The sequence below is a fragment of the Capricornis sumatraensis genome, chromosome 22 (genome assembly GCF_032405125.1).
Source record: "Capricornis sumatraensis isolate serow.1 chromosome 22, serow.2, whole genome shotgun sequence".
In the NCBI taxonomy this organism is placed as follows: Eukaryota; Metazoa; Chordata; class Mammalia; order Artiodactyla; family Bovidae; genus Capricornis; species Capricornis sumatraensis.
Window position 1 is genome coordinate 17,779,241 of NC_091090.1, and position 15,495 is coordinate 17,794,735.

The window sequence follows — 15,495 nt, forward strand, 5'->3', positions numbered from 1 at the left end:
TACAGGAGCTAATGGATTCATGAGCGCCTCTCCACAGCCCTGAGTGCCCGCATCCACGTGGAAGGGTGGCTGTTAGCTTGATTACGGACGCCGCTGCAGTTTCCGGGAGGGGAAGTGTTTAATTGGGGGTTTTATTTCCAGCACCAGGGTCTGACTTAATGAAATATTCCCTAGGCTTCCTGGCTCGTGGCCGGCTGCCTCCTGGTGTTGACAAAACCAGAGCCAAGCTTCTGGTTATGATATACCAGTAGCTCCCGGGCCAGATAAGGCTGGCCTGATAAGCTGGGCTGGGCCCTGACCCACCCCATCTCCAGCCAAGATGGGTGCCTGGGGATCACAGCCAGGCCAGGAACAGTCCTGGCTTTTAATATTTGCTGCTAATGAAGGGTAATTGACAGACGCATTTGCATAGGCTCACTGAGCTTTGTAGGGATGCAGTGATCCCTTGACATTGTGCCCGTAACACACACATCTGTGCACATTCCACCTCCCCACCACCTCCTCATCCTCCCAGCTCGCCCTGAGAAGAGAGGCCGGAAATGGCCGGGTGCAGGGGGCCCACACTGCCAAGAGCACCTGCTGGGAAGATGCGGAAGGTTGGTGAATCCAGGCCCAGAGGAAGGACAGACCAATGGCACCTGGCCATGGTGGACTGTTAGCAGCGAGTTCAGGTGCTGACTCTTGGCCTTTTGGCCTCTAAAGGCAGAGGGCCAGGGGCTGTGATCCTGATTCTGCCACTCCCTGGCTGGATGATCTTGGGCAACTCACTCGGCCTCTTAGAGGCTCAGTTTCTCCATCTGTAAAATGGGATTCTCGGCGCCTAAACTTGTAAGGTGGTTGTGATGTTCTCAGGTGTCAGGCATACAGCAGGTACTCAAAACCTGATTCTGTGAGAGTGCAGCCTGCAGAGAGGGCTTGAGAGAGGCAGGAAAGCATCCATTTGTGTGCCTCCTGGCTGCCAGAGCCTGTGCCCCTGTGGCGAGTTGAGTGTTAGGATCACACTGCTGCAGGCTGCGTCCTGGGTCGGTGGTACTTCCATGGTTTGAGCTCCACTGCTGGGTCCTCTCCCTTCCCTGGCCCCTCTGCCTCCTCACCCCTCCCCACTTCCTCCCATCTAAACGGGCTTAGAGAAGGCTCTGACACCAGTCTCACACCCCATGGAATCAGCCCAGATCTCCATCATTGCTCTGGGGTCATTACCCCTGAAGGCTGGTGTTGCTGTCGTATCAGATGACTCAATTCCTGGGGAAGAATTCTAGGCACTCATGCAGCAGATCAAAGAGACGTCTGGGGGCTCATCCAGTCGCTTAAAATCAGACTTGGTGCCTCCCCTTCTCTGCCTTTATGCTCTTCTGATTTTGTTCATCCTGTGTCGGGGAACGTCTCCTGCTGAGGGAAGTCCCACCATTAGATTTTTCAGGCTTTTGTTTCTCTTCCCTGGGGGATGTCTCTTAAAGTACAGGTTCTTCCAGAAGCTGTGATACCAAAAGCTGACTTAGCCCCACGGTATTACTAGATACCTGCTGTCTCCTAAATTAGGACCCTGCTCAGGGTCTCTGAAGAGCAGTGGGAGAAAGGAGAGAGTGAGCTGCAAGCTGGGGACTGGCTCAGGGGACCAGGGTCCCACTGACAGGTGTCTGACCATGTAGGCAGAGGGTTGCCCCAGCCCTTAAAATGATGTCGGGCATATGACAGCAATGGGTGGGTTGACAGTTTGTGAACTAGGAAATGCAGCCCCAGCCTCGATGGTGCGTCCCTCCTGGACCCTGGTGGGTGGACCTGGGCTGGCGCCGCTGTGGTCAGACATGCGTGTTAATGAGCCCCCTGTGCAGACCTGTCCTTGCTGCTGCCTCTCCACCTGGAAACTTCTGAGTAGCCGCTGCCAGCCAGGGCCTGTCTCTCTCCCTCACACTGAGCCTTCTTCCCACACCTGGGGAATCTGGTCTTTAAAATCTTTTTTTCCTTTAGAATTAAAAAAATATATATATAAATTTATTTTTGGCTGTGTTGAGCCTTAGTTGTGGCATGTGGGCTCAGTAGTTGTGGTACAGAGGCTTAGTTGCTCCCCGGCACATGGGATCTTCTTGGACCAGGGTTAGAACCCGTGTCCCCTGCATTGGAAGGCGGATTCTTAACCGCTGGACCACCAGGGAAGTCTTTTCAGTCTTTTAAAACTTGTCCTGGCCCCCAGTCCCCTCCTTGACACCCCCACCCCCACCCCCGGTGCAAAATCTCTCCCTGCTTTTGTCCCTGGTCTCCTGGCCCTGGGGTCAGACTTACATTTCCTTTCAGACACAAGTAAGCCCCCATCACTGTGACTTCACTGCAAACTTGGGGCCACCAGCCAACCCGCTCCCTGGATGGTGGACACTGAGGCCTGCCAGGGCAGTTGCTCCGGCACCAGATGCCCAGGCAGGGTGTGAGGGGCACAGGGACACCCTGCCCCCAATTCTGCTGGGCCTGTGTGTGACCTCTCTTCTTCTCATTGATGTTATTCCTTTCTAAGCACCTTCTTCTTTCTGTGAGAGCCTTGATTCTCTGAAGTCAGGCACTGTGCTTCCTTCCTCTCTCAGACGGGGAACTCCTGGAGGACAGGGGCTCCCCACTCAGACTGGGAGGTCTCTGAGGACAGCCTCCATCTCCGGCTACTTGAAGGGAGGAGCCAGTTCTCCCCGTCTTTGAACAGAGAGTCTCTAAGGACTGTATCTCTGCCATTAGCTATGTATTCCTTTTATTTTTTTTATTTTATTTTATTTTTACTTTATTTTACTTTACAATACTGTATTGGTTTTGCCATACATTGACATGAATCCGCCACGGATGTATACAAGCTCCCAATCCTGAATCCCCCTCCCACCTCCCACCCCATATCATCTCTCTGGATCATCCCCGTGCACCAGCCCCAAGCATCCTGTATCTTGTATCGAACATAGACTGGCACTTCGTTTCTTACATGATGGTATACATGTTTCAATGCCATTCTCCCAGATCATCCCACCCTCTCCTTCTCCCTCACAGTCCAAAAGTCTGTTCTACACATCTGTGTCTCTTTTGCTGTCTCGCATACAGGGTCATCATTACCATCTTTCTAAATTCCATATATATGTGTCAGTATACTGTATTGGTGTTTTTCTTTCTGGCTTACTTCACTCTGTATAATCGGCTCCAGTTTCATCCATCTCATTAGAACTGATTCAAATTTATTCCTTTTAACGGCTGAGTAATACTCCATTGTGTATATGTACCACAGCTTTCTTATCCATTCATCTGCTGATGGACATCTAGGTTGCTTCCATGTCCTGGCTATTATAAACAGTGCTGCAATGAGCATTGGGGTACATGTGTCTCTTTCAATTCTGGTTTCCTTGGTGATAAATCAGGTCATCTTTGACAATAGGACTGGATCTCCTCCATCAGGTTAGAATTTCCTGAGGGCAGGGCTGTGTCCCCTCAGACTGCAGCTCCCTGAGGGCAGGGCTGTGTCTCCCCTCAGACTGGGGCTTCCTGAGGCGGGGCTGTGTCTCCCCTCAGACTGGGGCTTCCTGAGGCGGCGCTGTGTCTCCCCTCAGACTGGGGCTCCCTGAGGGCAGGGCTGTGTCTCCCCTCAGACTGGGGCTCCCTGAGGCGGGGCTGTATCCCCTTAGACTGGGGCTCCCTGAGGCAGGGCTGTGATCCCTCAGACTGGGGCTCCCTGAGGCGGGGCTGTGTCCCCTCAGACTGGGGCTCCCTGAGGCGGGGCTGTGATCCCTCAGACTGGGGCTCCCTGAGGCGGGGCTGTGTCCCCTCAGACTGGGGCTCCCTGAGGCGGGGCTGTGATCCCTCAGACTGGGGCTCCCTGAGGCGGGGCTGTGTCCCCTCAGACTGGGGCTCCCTGAGGCGGGGCTGTGATCCCTCAGACTGGGGCTCCCTGAGGCAGGGCTGTGATCCCTCAGACTGGGGCTCCCTGAGGCAGGGCTGTGATCCCTCAGACTGGGGCTCCCTGAGTCAGGGCTGTGTCTCCCCTCAGACTGGGGCTCCCTGAGGCGGGGCTGTGTCCCCTCAGACTGGGGCTTCCTGAGGCGAAGCTGTGTCTCCCTTCAGACTGGGGCTCCCTGAGGCAGGGCTGTATCCCCTCAGACTGGGGCTCACTGAGGGTAGGGCTGTGTCTCTTTATTTTTCTCAGGAGCTCTATGCCCACTTTATAGCTGAGGTCTACTTTGCTCAAGGAGGTGGCCCTGAGTTCCAAGAATCAGAAATCTCAGGGGTGGCTGTGGGTCTGCCAGGGCTATAGCTTATCAGCACCAAACATTGTCTGAATGAGATTTGAGGCAGGGACCTGGAAATCATGTGTTCAGTTCAGTCACTCAGTTGTATCCGACTCTTTGTGACCCCATGGACTGCAGCATGCCAGGCCTCCCTGTCCATCACCAACTCCTGGGGTTCACTCAAACTCATGTCCATTGAGTCAGTGATGCCATCAAACCATCTCATCCTCTGTTGTCTTCTCTTCCTGCCTTCAATTTTTCGCAGCATCAGGGTCTCTTCCAGTGAGTCAGTTCTTCACATCAGGTGGCCAAAGTATTGGAGTTTCAGCTTCAGCATCAATCTTTCCAGTGAATATTCAGGACTGATTTCCTTTAGGATGGACTAGTTGGATCTCCTTGCAGTCCAAAGGACTCTCAAGAGTTCTCCAACACCACAGTTCAAAAGCATCAATTCTTCAGTGCTCAGCTTTCTTTATAGTCCAACATGACTCACATCCATACATGACTACTAGAAAAACCATAGCTTTGACTAGATGGACCTTTGTTAGCAAAATAATGTCTCTGCTTTTTAATATGCTGTCTAGGTTGGTCATAACTTTTCTTCCAAGGAGCAAGTGTCTTAATTTCATGGCTGCAGTCACCATCTGCAGTGATTTTGGAGCCCCCCAAAATAACGTCTATCACTGTTTCATTGTTTTCCCATCTATTTGCCATAAAGTGATGGGACCAGATGCCATGATCTTAGTTTTCTGAATGTTGAGTTTTATGCCAACTTTTTCACTCTCCTCTTTCACTTTCATCAAGAGGCTCTTTAGTTCTTCTTTGCTTTCTGCCATAAGGGTGGTGTCTTCTGCATATCTGAGGTTATTGATATTTCCCCCAGCAATCTTGATTCCAGCTTGTGCTTCATCCAGTACAGCGTTTCTCATAACGTACTCTGCATAAGTTAAATAAGCAGGGTGACAATATACAGCCTTGACGTACTCCTTTCCTGATTTGGAACCAGTCTGTTGTCCCATGTCTAATTCTAACTGTTGCTTCCTGACCTGCATACAGATTTCTCTGGAGGCAGGTCAGATGGTCTGGTATTCCCATCTCTTGAATTTTCCACAGTTCGTTGTGATCCACACAGTCAAAGGCTTTGGAATAGTCAACAAAGCAGAAGTAGATGTTTTTCTGGAACTCTCCTGCTTTTTCAGTGATCCAACAGATGTTGGCAATTTGATCTCTGGTTCCTCTGCCTTGGAAATGGTGTGGACTTATAGCAAAAGTGTGGGTTCGTCAAACTGCATTCCAGGGTGGCTAAGAGGAAAGGCCCAGGCGGGGCCTGGGCAGGTCCCCTTTGTGACCTCTCCTGTTCCTGGGTGAAACGAACATGTGGCAGGAGAGGAAGACCTGAGTGTGTGTGTGTGTGTGTGTGCATGTGTGGAGGGGTCACAGGGTCGACCCCTGGGTGGGGAGGGGGCAAGGCAGCTGGCCTTGGGCCGAGGCTCACCCTGTGTATCCGCTTCAGTGCTGCAGGGTCATGTCTACCGGTTCTGCACCGCGGACGGCCTATGGCTGCACAAGGACAACTCAAGCCTGCCCTGGAGGGACCTGTCCGAGTGTGAGGATTCCAAGCGAGGGGACCGCGTGAGTTGAGGAGGCGAGGGAGGGGGCAGCAGGGGGCCAACTTCATGGGAGCAGGGACCCGGGCCATCTGGTGGGTAGGTCTGTCTCCACCTGCACACCCCCCTGCCTCTGGGGCTTTGCTCACCACGCCTTCTGGACACAGGTGGTGTGTGTTCACCTCTCTGGCCTCAGAACAAGGTCCTTGAAATCCAGGGACCGTCACCATAGGTGATTCCCTTCTTCAGTTCCGGGATCCCAGTGGGGCTGAGTCTCCCTGTCCCCCGGGTAAGCAGGCTGTGGGAGAGGAGGATCGTGGGCACCCCCTGTACGCCATGTCCCCCGTGTGCACACAGAGCTCTCCGGAGCAGCAGCTCCTGTCTCTTTACGTCATCTACACAGTGGGCTACGCGCTCTCCTTCTCCGCGCTGGTCATCGCCTCGGCCATCCTCCTGGGCTTCAGGTAAGGGGGCTGCTTCTGCCTGACCTGTCGCTCTGTCCCCATATAGAGGAGGGGGCACCAAACTGAAGCGACAGCATAGCAGGGTCCTCTCCTAAGAGATGTCCAGCGAGGCCACACCATAGACTCTGAGGCTGAAAACACAGCCCACAGCTCTGTGTACTTAGGCTAATCTGTACCGTGTACATGTGTGCATGTAATACCGCAAAAAAGGAAAAGCAAACACATGCCTCATGCCTTCACGGTGGATGATGGGAGGAGAGGAGGTCCTCTCCTGTGAGCCTATGTCTCAAATGATGGGGAGTTCAGTATGATTTTAGGAGACCTCAGCGGGTTAGTGATTCTGCTCTCTTTGGAGTTTGTCAGCTCCCATGGAAAATTTCTTCCCCAGGTCTACCCATTCCTTCCAGAGTACCAGGCCCTTCCCACGACCTCTGCACTGATGGCGGTGGGCCAGGTTCAAGGGCAGGAGGAATTCCCAGGGCTGGGAACTCAGGACACCAGCCAGCAGGAGCAGGAGAGGTGGCATTCCTCCTGCGTCCCCATGGCTTCTGGCACAGTCAGGGCTGGGCACACAGTCAGTGCTCCATAAATACATTCACTCAAGAATGGTCTCCCCTTTTATTAGGAAACGTTTAGAGATCTGAAAATACAGTGTCTGGGACTGTAATCACCTGTGCACACACCCTGAAGCCCAGGAACTAGAGCCCAGGGGCAAGGTTAAGTTTCTCAGGGTCACCCTTCCTCTCCACCAGAAGAAACTCCTCTGGGGCTGCTTATAATTCTGATGCCTCTCTCTATACTTTTATTGTATTTCTAAGTATCTATAAAACCATATAGCATGGATCTTGCGTATCTTTAATGGCATGTTGGGCATACCTTTCAGCAGTGTTATTTTTGGCCTGATGTATTTTTGTGAGGTTCATTCACAAATGATACAGGTGGTTTTGTTTCATTCATTTGAACCATCACTCCATTGTATGATATATTGCAGTTTATTTGTTGTCCTTTTACTGGACATTTGAAGTGTTTCTCTCTTTCTTCTTCTTTTCTCAATTATAAACATTGCTAAGATGAACATGCTTACCCGTGACTGTGCGTGGCTCCAGGGGCACATGCCTCTTAGTAGAAGTGCCTGGTCTGAATACGACGTGCCGTTGCAAATGTATTAGGTGTTGTGAAGTTGTTTTCCAAAGTGGTCAGGCCCGTTTGCCCTCTTAGTGGTAATACATGAGAGTTCCCTTGGCTTAACATGCTCACCAATATTTCCTTTTTTTGGACTTAATTGTTGCTAATCTGAACTGTGTGAAATATCTTATTGTGGTTTTAATTTGCATATCACTGATTCCTAGAGAGATCCAGCAGACTTTTTATGTTTCATTCTGTGAATTGCTTGTTCATATCCTTGGCTTACTTTTTTATAGGCGGATTTGGCTTTTTCTTTTGATTTTAGGCATTTCTTATATATTCTGGATAGTAATCCAGGATATATCATCTCAGTCTGTGGTTTATTTTTTCACTTACTGTATGGTGCCTTAATTTTAATGGAATGGAATATATCAATGTATCTGATTCTATTGATAAACAAAAGTCTTAATTTTAACGGAATGAAATATATCAAGTATCTGATTCTGTTGATAAACATAATTCATCAGTAAGTGTTATCAATTAATAAAAATTCATTTTTCCAATGATAAAAAAGTTTATCAAAATTTTTCCCCCAAAGGCCAAATTTCTTTATGGTCTTAAGAAAGCTTTCCTTATCCTAGCATTATAAGTTTTACACATCCCTTATGGCTCTTTGGTGAACCTGGAATTTATTTTTGTCTATAGCAAAAATAAGAGATTTAATTTCATTTTTCCACATATGCATATAGTTAATTGCATCAGGACCACTTATGATAGCCCCCTTTCCACCCTGGTTTCTGCTGTGTGGCAAGCCTTATCTATGCCTGGGTGGGTCTCTGTCACCTGGATTGTTTTCCATTGGTCTACTTACCTGTCCCTTTGTTGATAACCATGGTGCCCTAACTACTTAGATTCATCAGAAAATCTTGGTTTTCTTACAGCAGGGCCCCTACATTGTGATTCTTTAAGAATGTCTATACTATTCCTGGCCCTTGGCTCTTAAAAAGCCAATACAACATTGTAAAGTAAAAAATAAATAATAAATAATAAATTAATTAATTTATTTATTTTTACCACACTGCATACCATGTGGGATCTTAGTTTCCCCAACCAGGGATTGAATGCATGTCCCCTGCATTTGAACCACAGAGTCTTAATCACTGGACTGTCAGGGAAGTCCCCTTGGCTCTCATTATAAGTTTTGTTTTTTTTAACTTTTCATTTTATATTGGAGCATAATTGATTAACAGAACTTATTTGCGAAAGAGAAACAGGCTCACAGACTTAGAGCACTTATGGTTACCAGGGAGGAAGGGTGGGATAGTTAGGGAGTTTGGGATTGACGTGCACACACTGCTGTATTTAAAATGGATAACTGGGACTTCCGTGGTGGTCCAGTGGTTAAGACTCTATTCTTCTAATGCAGGGGGCCCTGGTTTGATCCCTGGTTGGGGAATTAAGATCCTACATACTGTACATCGTGGCCAGAAAAATAAAAATAAATAAACAAAATGGATATCCAACAAGAACCTACTGTAAAACACATGGAACTCTGTTCAATATTCTATAACAACCTAATTGGGATAAGAATTTGAAAAAGAATAGATACATGAAGTGCATAACTGAATCACTTTGTTCTTCTTTATAAGTTTTTTTTAATTCCATCAAAAGAAAAACCAACACTGTTGGAATTTTTATTAGAGTGAATTTAATTTATTGGTTAACGTGAAGAGAATCAACACTTTCAAGATAATGTCTCTATCCATGAATCTGGTGACTCTTCCATTAATTTGAGTCTTCTTTAATTATTTTAAGCAAGCTTTACCTGTATTCTCCATAGAAATTGTGCCATCTTCTGTTAGACTTATTTCTAGGTACTAATTAAAAATAGTGCAAATGAATTTTTAAATTTACTTTTTAATTGTTTATTGCTGATGTACATAAACATACATATCAGCAACCTATTGAATGAACTCTGATTAGTTCTAATACTTTGTGTGTTGATTCTCTTGGATTTCCTGTGAAGATCATCTACAAACAGTGACAACTTTGTGTCTTTACTTCCAGTTCTTATCCATTTTCCCCTTGCCTTCTTACAGTGGCTAGGATTTGTAGTACAAAGTTAAGTAGATGTGATATAAGTAAACCTTACAGCTAGATCGTCCTTATTTTGTTGCTGATTTAAAGGGAATCTTTTAAAAATTTCTCAGTTAAGAATGAGGTTGGCTCCTTGTTTGGCTGGACAGCCCTTATTGGGTCAAGAAATGTCCTCATATTTTCAGTTTGTTTTTACACAAAAGGATATTGAAGTTGTATCCAGCACTTTTTGAATTCCTGCCACGTGCTTAGCCCCAATCTGTCACTGTAAGGCAGCCTGGAGGCATGTTAGACATGGGCTGTCATCAGGAAGCCAAGCAAGTCCTCAGTGGGAAAAGTGGTCTTCATACAGATCACTTGGGTTACACGTGACTTCGTAGGAGGGAAGATGCTGCAGAGAGAAGTATAGTGTGTAGATGAGGGCGGGGTGGCAATCACCACACAGCTGAAGGCGTCATGGATAGGCAGGATGTGAAATCCAAAGGATTTTCAAGATTATGGGAAATGAGGGCATCTTGGAGGAAGAAAGACAGGAGCATAGTCCCAGGGACAGACACATGCCTGAGAACCAGGGCCCATGGAGCATAATTGTCGGTCATCATGCCAGGGAAGGCCCTGCTTTCTCCTGCAGACACCTGCACTGTACCCGGAACTACATCCATCTGAACCTCTTTGCATCCTTCATCCTCCGAGCACTGTCCGTCTTCATCAAGGACGCGGTCCTCAAGTGGATGTACAGCACGGCCGCCCAGCAGCATCAGTGGGACGGGCTCCTCTCCTACCAGGTGTGTGGTGTGTCCAGGGAGGGCTTGGGGAGGGTGGATGGTCTGTGAAGGGCAGGCTTCCCTACCCCACCCAGGCCTGGCACAAAGGAAGGCAAGAGCTGCTCTGACCTGGTCGTCAGGGAGCCCTCAGTGTGATGAGAGAGGCGGTCCACTCTGGGGAGCCCCCAGTCTGATGGGAGTGGCTGTCCACCCTGAGGAGCCTACAGTCTGATGGGAGAGGCTGTCCACCCCAGGGAACCCCAAGTCCCATCGGATGGGAGAGGCTGTCCACCCTGGGGAGCCCCCAGTCTGATGGGAGAGGCTGTCCACCCCAGGGAACCCCAAGTCCCATCGGATGGGAGAGGCTGTCCACCCTGGGGAGCTTCCAGTCTGAGGAGGGAGAGACTGCCCTGCCCATAGAGAGAGTACTATTTGACTCCGGGGAGTGGTTTTTGGAGACAGACCTGGGTTTGAATTCCAGTTCTACCACTTACTCGTTCGCAGGCATAAGTTATTTACTTCTCTGAACTTCAGTTTTCTCACCGGTATGGGGATAATTAGCCTCATTCCTCCAGGATAGTGAGGACCCCATGAGCTGGATAGAGCAGGTCAAGGTCTTAGCGCTGGCCCGGGCGGGAAAGTGTCAGCTGTGTCACCCTGTATTCGCTCTGGCAGGATAGCAGCTGGGGCGGGACCGGGAGGGGGGTCAAGAGAGGCAGGGGCTGAGCCGTTGTTCCCTGGGACCCTTCCTCTGCCCCCAGGAGTCTCTGGGCTGTCGCCTGGTGTTCCTGCTCATGCAGTACTGCGTGGCGGCCAACTACTACTGGCTCCTGGTGGAGGGGGTGTACCTGTACACGCTGCTGGCCCTGTCCGTCTTCTCCGAGCAGCGCGTCTTCAGGCTCTACCTGAGCATTGGCTGGGGTAAGGCCCGCTGCCATTCATCTCACCCCTACCCCGACTGAGCGCAGCGGGTGGGAGACCCTGATCCCTCTTGGAGCTGCTGCCTTCAGGCTACCCAGGGGGCCAACCCGGTACTCAGAACATACGGCTGAGCCAATGGGTAGGGCCCCCTTGGAGAACCCCCTCCTGAGCACAGGACTCGCTGCCAATGAGACTGTCAAGTCATCGTCCAGCCTCTCTGCCTTTGCATGACTCTCTCCGCTTAATGGAAGCAGAGGCCTTCGCCTCTCTGGCCAAACACACGACACACACCGTTGGCCATCATGGTACCAGTCTCAAAGATCCTGGCCCCTAAGACCCTTGGGGGACAGAGCCCCACACCCAGTCCTGGGCACCCCAGCCCTGAGGGAAATGAACAGTCCTGGGCCTCAGGGTGGGGGTTGCTGGGTGTGGGGCTGAGGGGCGTGGCTCTGTCACCCGACGAAGAAGAGGAGAGCTTTGAGCTGAATGAGGGAGTGGGAGAGGGTCAGCCGGAAGCCAGCTGAGCAAAGGGTGGACCCCGGAAGTGCCTGGAGCCCAGCTGGAAATGTTCTAGCCAAAAAAGTTTGCCGAGAACCACTGTGTCTTTTTTTTTTGCTGGAACATTTCTGGTTGTGCTTCTGCCTCTCTCCACATGGGATTCCAGTTAGAATGGCGTGGGGTGGGGCAGGGCTGAGGCACCCATCCTAGCGGCACCCACTACCAGCCTCCACCCCCGACCTCCACCCTCTACCCCAGAAACAGATGCAACAACACATCCTCTGGGGGGGCCCTCGGGCACCCGCCTGGGATGGAGCCAGGAGCGGGCAGTCTCTGGGCCTCTCACACCAGAATGGGAGTCACTCTCTTCCCATTTCCATGCTCCCCTCTTAGTTCCCCCCTTTCCCATACTGGCTCTTTCCCCTGAGCCCCTGCCAGGCTGTGCCTGGTCCCACCCGCCTCCTTGGGAAGTGCCCTGGGTTCCTGGCCCCTGGCTCTGGGCCGTCTGGTTCCCCTCAGCCACCCTGCCCCATCCTCAGACTTCATCCCTTGTTGATGCTCTTTGGCTGCTTTATTCCGTAGACCCTGCTGCACAAGAGCGTCTGGAAAGGGGCTCTGATCAGTGTCCTGAGGGCGAGGCAGTAGAGAGCAGGCGCTGGGCCCAGGCCTCCTGACTCCCAGGCCCTGGGCCCCATTGCCTGTCACGCTGGATTTTCTTTAGCCCCTGAGGGCCCGGCCAAGCAAACTCAGGTCCCTGCAGTGGGCAGGTGGACCTGCCCTCAGTGTACAGCTCTTTCCTCCTACCCTTCCTCCCCTCTTCCACCAGAGCCCAGCCCTTCCCTGCTTGGCTTCCTCCCCTCCCACGCCTCTTCATTCTGCAGGGGCATCAGACTGGCAGTGAGCAAAGCTGAAGAGCCCTGCAGCCAACTGGAGGGGTGGGTGGAGTTAGGCCATGAAGGGGAGCTCCGGGAAGGAGGTCCTCAGAGTGGGGGACTGTTTCTGTCCATTCTGGGAAATAGCATCAGCGCTGGAGTGCTGTCACCATGGTGACCTGAGGGCGGAAGCAATGGAAGGAACGGTGTGATGTGTGCAGAGGCGCATGGGTGGTGGGTGGAGACTTTGGGGGCCTGGGACACACAGTGTTCTGTGTGTCTCTGAGTGGGCAGTGAGGGAGGGGGCAAGAGGGAGGGGGTTCCAGTCTTTTTCCATCACCTCATGCCCCAGCTTGGGACCCAGAGTCTGAGGGAGCAGAAGGGCAGGACCCAGGGGGACCCCCTCTTCCCACTCAGATCATCCTTTTCTTGAGGAATTGGGACGGGGAGATACAGAGAGACAGAGGAACAAAGACAGAAGGACAGACAGAGTCGCTGAGAGCCCAGAGCTCTGCTGTGATGCTAGGAGGCTCTCGGCGCAAGTGGGATGCTTGGGAAGCATATGCAAATGCAGGAATTAAAATTAGGACACTGATACAGCGGGGGAATCCCCAAAAGGCATGTCAGGCTCTGCTGTTGTCCACGGGTGGCCGGACACTCCCATAACCCACCAGAAGGAGGCCTCTCAGGGGGGAGGCGTGTGACATACGAGGAAATCATCGCTTCTCGGAGCCAGACTGTGTGTCTTCATTCAAGCCTTTTTCTCCAGCCTGTCTTGTTGATTTTCTAAATGGGAGAAAGATGAAGCCAGCAGGGAGTGTGTAATGTTTGCAAGCGGCAGAGCTGTGCCTGCATTTTTTTTAAGACTTGGTTAAGGAGATGCTGATGCATGAATGAAGTTCACCAGGTCTGGTTTTTAACGTGAGTGAGCGCCCCTGTCGTGGGGTAGGGTCTCAGAAAAAGGCCAGCAGGGGGCTGGGCATGTCGAAGACAGAGGCGTCCAGATGTGTGTGTGGCTCAGGGCATTGGCCTGTTCTTGCCTGGACAGCTTCCCCTGTCTCACTGATACACTGACTCTTTCATTCATTCACTCCATTCTCACTGGGCATCTTCTACGAGACAGGCTCTGTGCTATCTGCTGGAGCCTTGGGAAGCTGTCTGCCTCTTGTTCAGTCTCATGAAGGCCTGTTACTAAACATGGATGCTGGGAGGTCAGGGTTATGTAAAAATAAATAGCTAAGGAGAAGGCGATCTGATGACCATGCTGGTCACCCATGAGCCACGTTGCTTCCTCCAGGCTTGACCATCTGCACAGTCAAGTACAGCTGCTCCGGGAGTGCAAGCTGCTCGGTAGCTGCTGTTGAGTGGACATCATGTGTTGAGCATGTGGGTGATGGCCGCAGGAAAGCTGATGAAGTGGGTTCTGCCCTGGAAATGCGCTTCCTGAAGCCACACATGCATACACATGGGCTCCCCGCTACCACCTCACACACATCCTGTCCACACACCTTTAGGTGCACACTCTTATTCCTCTCGGACACCCACATCTCCATCCCTGAGAGGCACCAACAGAGACAGGCTTAGACAGAGTTGGTGCTGAGAGCCATTAGGCGGTGGGATTGCAGTCCTGCATTCTAGTCCCAACTGTGGCCTGTTTAGCTGCTGATGCAGCTCCTCATCTGTCACATGAGGATGGACCATCCAATTAAAAAAATTTTTTTTTTTAATATTTGAAGACCCAGCTGTGCTGAGTCTTCATTGCCACGCACCCGCTTTGTCTAGGTGCAGCGAGCGGGGTCTCCTCTAGTTGCGGTGCACAGGCTTCTCATTGTGGCGTCTTCTCTTGTTGCAGAGCATAGGCCCTAGGTGTGCAGGCTCAGTAGCTGTGGCCCACGGGCTTAGTTGACCCGCAGCATGTGGAATCTTCCCAGACCGGGGATCAAACCCGTGTCCCCTAGCTTGGCAGGCAGATTCTTAATCACTGGACCAACAGCGAAGCCTGACAATCCAATCGTAAGTCAGCAAACATATACTGAACTCCAGAGTGAGATGGTCACTGAGGCCCTGCAGATGAATTAGGTTCTGTCCTTAAGGAGCTAGCAGCCAGTGTATTAGTTACCTATGACTGTGTAACAAAGGACCTCTCACTTAGATATTTAAAACACCAACTTTATCTCGCAGTATCTATGGTCAGAATTCCGGGTTCAACTGAGTTGCCTGCCTCAGGCTTAGGATCTCCAAGAGAGATGCCGTGGAGCTGTTGGCCAGGGTAGCTGTCATCTCAGGGCTTAATGGATTGGAGGATCCACTTCCAAGCTCAGTCTCGAGGTTGTTGGCAGGAAGCTCAGGTCTTTGCTATCTGTTGGCTGGAGGCCTCCATTCCTCACCACACTGGGCTCTCTGAGTGCCCACATGACGCAGCAGCTGGGGTCCCCCAGGGCAAGTGACCAGATTAAGAGAGAAAGAGCCCAAAACCTGCCTTTTACAATCTTGAAGACCTTCTACAGCCTAATCTCAGAAATGGCATGCCATCACTTCTGCGTATGTTGGTCACACAGACCAATCTGGATCCAGTGTGGACCACACCCAGATGCGAATACCAAGGGTGGGGTGATTGGGGGTCATCCTAGAGGCTGTCTGCCACACTATCCTGCCCCATCCATGTGGGCAGCGTTGTGGTAGCTGGTGTAATGTGGCCCCTGTGCATGGTCAGTTGGGCTCTCTGTGTCAAGGACAGGGCTCCTGTCTCTGCTCCAGGTTCCCACCCAGCCATGGGCAGCTGCGTGGGGATTGGGGCGGGTACCTGGAGGGGCTTTCAGTGCTACAGGAGTTGACTGAGATGGGTGTGTGGGCCCAGGCAGGGGTGAGTGGCATCAAAGAGTTGGCCCCTGGCGCATGGGAGG

At 51.2% G+C, this 15,495-nt stretch overlaps 1 protein-coding gene across 1 annotated transcript in view; it reads left to right on the forward strand.

Annotated features, from left to right (window-relative positions):
• GLP1R (glucagon like peptide 1 receptor) overlaps positions 1-15,495 on the forward strand; it is a 36,231-nt gene that overhangs the window by 14,370 nt on the left and 6,366 nt on the right. Inside the window, exons 4-7 of the mRNA XM_068960732.1 lie at positions 5,758-5,876; positions 6,209-6,315; positions 10,169-10,322; positions 11,063-11,222. Coding sequence (XP_068816833.1) covers positions 5,758-5,876; positions 6,209-6,315; positions 10,169-10,322; positions 11,063-11,222 — 540 coding nt within the window. The remainder of the gene's footprint in view (positions 1-5,757; positions 5,877-6,208; positions 6,316-10,168; positions 10,323-11,062; positions 11,223-15,495) is intronic.